General features: G+C 35.2%; 1 protein-coding gene across 4 annotated transcripts in view; it reads right to left on the reverse strand.

Annotated features, from left to right (window-relative positions):
• The window catches only part of Znf182 (zinc finger protein 182), a 39,486-nt gene extending 33,623 nt beyond the window's left edge, over positions 1–5,863 (reverse strand). For 3 of the 4 annotated variants that reach the window (XM_029534535.1, XM_029534539.1, XM_029534537.1), the window contains exons 1-2: positions 5,767–5,863; positions 4,349–4,406 (exon numbers count right to left, since the gene is read on the reverse strand). In XM_029534535.1, the coding sequence (XP_029390395.1) occupies positions 4,349–4,363 (15 nt within the window). In that variant the 5' untranslated portion in view covers positions 4,364–4,406; positions 5,767–5,863. Of the gene's footprint in view, positions 1–4,348; positions 4,407–5,389; positions 5,533–5,766 lie in introns of all 4 variants that reach the window. The other variant, XM_029534536.1, reaches the window with a different exon arrangement.

Genomic DNA, 5,863 nt, shown 5'->3' on the forward strand with positions numbered 1-5,863 from the left:
AAAGTTAAAAAAAAGAAAATTAACCCAAAACAAACTGAAGAAGTAATAAAAAACAGAAACAAATGAAATTTAAAATACAAAAAACATAGACCAATCAATAAAGAAATGATGATTATTTTAATAGTATCATAATAGGCTGGAGAGATGGCTCAGTGGTTATAAGCACTTGCTGTTCTTATAGGGGACCCTCATTTCCAGCCCCATATGAGAGCTTACAACCTTCTATGACTCAAGTTCTGGGAATCTAATGCCTTCTTCTGACCTCTTTAAACTCCAGGCAGGCATGTGGTATGTATACATACATGCAGACAAAGACACCTGATTCATACACATAAAACTTAACAAAATAAATCTAAAAGGATAAACACTTTATAAAGCCTTAGCAAGACTGTCAAAGTGTGGGGTCATAAATTGGTAATACTACCAATAAAATTATAGATATTGAGAGGCTACAAGAAATCTAAAAAATAAATTATATATATATATATATATACATATAAATGGAGTAATTCTTCAGACATCAAAGTTTATCCAAGATAAAAATGTTAATATGAATATATTTGGAATTAGTAAAGAGGTTGAATATTTATTTATTTTGTGGTACAGGGATATAACCTAGGATATTATACCATTCATTGTCTATTATAGCTAGGTATCACTGTGCCATATCTTCAGTCCCTGGAACTGAATATTTTTTAATTAGCCTGCAATGAAAAATGCAAACACACAGTTCAAACACTTTCTAGGAAATATTTAAAATAGAATCTACTCTAGTTCAAAGTAGTTTCCAGAAAATAGAAGTGAAAGGAATAGTTTCAATATCATGAGACATTACACTAATGGTAAAACTAAATAGGAAAACAGTGTAAGAAAAGCAAACTAGCTGGATATAGTGGCACACACCTTTAGTTCTGGGAGGCAAAGGCAGGTGGATCTCTTGAGTTCAAGGTCAATCTGAACAATACAGGGTTTCAGGACAGCCAGGGCTACACAGAGAAACCCTATACCAAAAAAGTGAAAATGATCAAAATACATCCTATCCATGACAATGTATAATATGTACTAATAAATCTATTAAAAGATACATCAGTGTGGACTGAAACTGTATCCTTCAAAATATACATTTAAATCTTAATCCCTAATGTGGTTTGGCTTGGGGGTGCAAATTAGGGAGATAGTAAGGTTAAATGGGGTCAGAAGGGTAGGGCCTTCACTTGATAGGAGTCCATAAGAAGAAGGACAACAAATTAAGTTCTCTGCCCTCCTCTTCCCATATGATGTACACACAGGAAAGGTCATATAAGAGCACATAAAATGGTAGCCACCAAGTCAAGAAGCCACTGTATCAGAAACCAACCCTGTTGGCACCCAATCTTATACTTACAGTGTCCAGAGCTATAAGAAGTTAAGTTTATATAGTTTAAGCCACCCAAAATGAGGCTTGCTTTTTTTTTAAATCAATTTTTGTGATATTGATATCTGAACTATATCTTTATCAACTGTGATATTGTCTCATGGTAACCTAAGCAGAACAAAATATATTCATAGGATATGTATGCTGAAACAATATAATGTCAATGAGATGATCAAAGATCTAAATAAATGGAGAGGTATACTGTAATCAATGTTATTTAATTTGATCACAGTCCTAGCAAAATATTTTTAAACATATAAGCAAGATCATCCTAAAATTTATGCAAAAAAGTCAAAAGGACTAAGATTTTAAGATTTTAAGATTTACTGTAAAGCTCCATTAGTGAAGGAACTGTAATACTGGTGGAAGACACATACACAAATCAACAGAACAAAATAGAAAACTCCTAGATGAAAACACAGGACCTGGCCATGGTGGTACATGTATATCAGCATAGCAGTCATATGCTGAGAGGCAGGAAGATCAAGAGTTTCTGGCCAAAAAAAAGGTATACAGTTAGTTTCTGGCCAATGTGGGTTACATATCAAGACCTTAAAAGTTAAGAAAAAAAATTTAAAATTCCATGAGTAAAACACAGTCTGGCAAAAGTTGGTTTGGGATGTCATTCCTAAGGCTCAACAACAGAAATAAAAATAGGTAAGTAGGATTAAATGAAAAAAAAAACTTCTACATAAGCAAAAAATAGCTAAGAAAGTGAAGAAGCAAACATGTGGATTGGAAGAAAATAAAAGTTATATTTAAATAATTTTATATCATTTTAAAATAAAAACCATTATTTCTGATAAGGTATTAATAGCCAAAAAGTACAAGGAACTGAACTCAATAGCAAGTAAACAGTTCCACTTGAAAACAAGCAAGGAACCTCAATATATTCTTTTAAGAAAAAAGACACAGGCCAAACAAACACCTATAAACCTAGCACCTGGGAGGTAAGCGTAAGCTACATAGCAAGTTCATTGCTAGCCTGGGACACTGTCTCACTTACATGTAGAACCTAAATCAAACTCAATAGTAGTAGAGAGGCAAATGGTAGATACCAGACAAAGTATAGAATTAGATGGCAGGATTAAGTGATAAGTATTTGAGGTGATAGATGTGTTGGGTGTGATCTACGCATTCCTCAATATATAAATACCATCATTTTGTGTGGCTTCTTATCACCTTGCTTTTTATATAACCCAGGACCCTCTGCCTAGGAGTGGCACCATCCCTAGGGGGCTAGGATTTCTCACATCAATCATTCATCAAGAAAATGATCCCTAAGGCCAATCAGCCAGAGGCATTTCCTCAATTGAGCCTCCTTTTCCCCAGGTGACTCTAGTTTAACAAACACACTAGCCCCACAGTATCCAGTAAATATATACAACTATGCTGAATATTCTTTTTTTAAAAACCAGAACAGAGATAGATAGCACCAATAATTTTTTAATGTTGGGAATTGAGCCCAGGGTCTTGCGTGGCCTGAGTATCTGTTACTTAGATGATTTCATTTATATCATATGAAATAACCAAACTACTGAAATAAGAGAACAGATAGGTGTTTCCAGAATTCTAGGTCTGAGGTGGAAGTTGGGGGAGGGGGGCAGGAAGGCAGGCGTTAGGGAGCAGTGAATGTAGCCTTGAGGAAGCCTTAAAGTGATGCAAAATTTTGATCATGTTAATGTCAATACCCTGTCTGTGATGCTGTACTATATATAGTTCTGAAGGATATAGTGAGTATACAGGCCCCTTTGTATTATTCTTCAAACTATATGTACATATTCTTCAAACAGTACGCAAATTGATAATCTTGAATGCAAATATATAATTTCAAACCAAGGTTATAAATATATGACCCCCATCTTATATGACATCCTTGAGAAAACAAAACTGTAATAACACAGAATAGATCTATAGTTGCCTAAGTTTACAGGATGGGATACTATAAGAGACAGCATAAAACAGCTTTTAGGAAAGATGAAACTATTCTCCATCTCCCTGGTCAGTTAGTGACATCAATCTACTTGTGTTAACGTTTATCAACTTGTACAACAGCAAGATTTCACTGTAATTAAGAAAACTGAACACTGAACAAAAAAGATGGTAAGGTGTACATATCTTGAGGAATTTGTCTTTTGGATGCAAGAGAATTGAAAATCCAATTGAGGAAATGATTGCAGAAAATCATTTGAAAGAGAAGAGACTTCATTCCCAAAGTCTCTATTCTCTCTAGGGAATTTTGTGAGGAAAAAACTGCAGGAAAGCAAGGATACATTTTATCAGTCAATTACTGAAGACAATTCTGCATAAAGACATAGAAAAAAAGGCCCCAAAATACAATTCCAGAAAACCTTGGTTTTCCCTGAATCCTTGGTATGCTCTATCGAAATGAAATAAGGCAAGCCAAGGTACTGGTCATACTACCATATGGCTGCCAGACTGTTCAACAACAAACTGGAAACTTGAAGATAATCTTAACTAAAGAATTAACTTTTTTTTTTGTCTTTTACTTTACAGTGCAAAAACGATGTGAACTGAATAGAAACCATACTTCAAAGTTTGATTTTTCCTGGAATAAACATAATTGATACTCTATTCTCTCATGATATAAGGCAGCAGAACTGAGAAATAGCTCCCTGTAAGAAATGTCATTATGGCCTATACACACCACAATATACCATGTTACCATGTTTAGTGGGATAAGGGTATTAAATGAAATTTCAACTATGAATTGACATAACTTCAGAATACAGCATCATCATTAAGTTAAGAAACATCTGTTACCCTTACTTAATGCATCAACTAACTTGACCTTAATTATTTTTCATTTTCACTGATCTCAGTAATGTATAGTTTCCTATTTTGCAGTGCTGATGCCTATATATTGCATCACATCTATGATAAAATATAGAAACAGATAGACCACATACTTACCTGGGGTTTGGCCATTTCCTGCTTTTCTTGAGAAAACAAATGTAGTATGAAAGCTGAGCTAGAAAGAGTAGAGTAGAAATAGAAATCATTAGATTTGCAGTACTCAGAATCATCTGCCCAGAAATCGCTTCACATGAGAAGCCACTCTCTGGAAAAGTATGGACAACTCTAAGTTTTTTGTTTTGTTTTGTTCGTTCGTTTGTTTGTTTGTTTTTTGTTGTTTTTTTTTGAGACAGATCTTTCTGCGTAGCCCTGGCTGGCCTTTAACTCCCAAGTATTAGAATTAAAGGAGTGTGCCTCCACATCAGCAGCAACATTTCCTTGTAGTACTGATAGAATCTATTCCTAGGGCTTTGTGCATGCTAAGCCAGTACTATACCACTGAGATAGAACAGATTTTAATAATGCCAAACTAAAGCAATCATAGAAAACATGTAATGTGATAATAAATAGAAATTCAGGATGAAATGCTGTATAGTTGTTAAAATAATGTATGGAACTGCACACTTATTATCTACATGTTTTGTAACTCAAAGTTTAGAAAACTTTTTCAGAAAAATATCTTAAGCCAAATTAAATTTCTAAATAAAGATATATAAAACTGAAGGCATACATTTTAAATATATAAATTGAATGTTAACTATTAAGTGATATATAGCTTTTGAATGTCTAAGAATGGACATTTAAATAAGGGAATATTAGTTCCTATTTTCTTCTCTATTTTCAAGTTAATTATTTTTATTTATTTATTTTGGTTTTTCGAGACAGGGTTTCTCTGTATAGCCCTGGATGTCCTGGAACTCACTCAGAAATCTGCCTGCCTCTGCCTCCCAAGTGCTGGGATTAAAGGCGTGAGCCACCACCTCTGGGCCTCAACTTAATTCTTAACTCAAATATTATTTATTACACTCTAAAAAATAAACCTCTACCTATTATTCAAATGGTAGCTATCTATCCCTCCTCAGACCTCCAAATGTTCAAAGGCCGATAAGGCTCTACATTTAACTTTTTTTTGTTCGTTTGTTTTCCTTTTTCTCTCACCTTACTGGAGCTGTCTAGCTCAGGTGCTGTAAAGAAGTCTTTAAATGCTGATTCAATCTAGCACTCTTCCCCACGATTCCTGCGAGCTGTACACTGGAAGTCGGAAACAAGGGGGCGCATCTAAAGAGGGGGGAATCACTGTGCTAGAAAATGTGTAAAAACTAAAGTTTAGTAAGACTCACTTTATCCTAACTAGCCTCGTAACTTTGTCCACTATTAAGTCCGCAGACCCCCGTTTACTGCTCTCTCAAGCCCCCATCATCCCATCTCCCAGTCTCTCGCATCAATGACATACCCGAACCTCCCTCCACTCATCCCCTTAGAACTACCCACCACTCAGCTCGCGACCCCAGTCTAACACAGACCCTCATCCTTACTCAACCAGATTTTTTGCAGGGTGTTGAGTAGACCTTTCTGTAAACGGCCTGGAAAGCACTTCCGCATCCGACCAACTAGCTGTCTCGGCCGCCTAAA

The sequence above is a fragment of the Mus pahari genome, chromosome X, assembly GCF_900095145.1.
Source record: "Mus pahari chromosome X, PAHARI_EIJ_v1.1, whole genome shotgun sequence".
Lineage (NCBI taxonomy): Eukaryota > Metazoa > Chordata > Mammalia > Rodentia > Muridae > Mus > Mus pahari.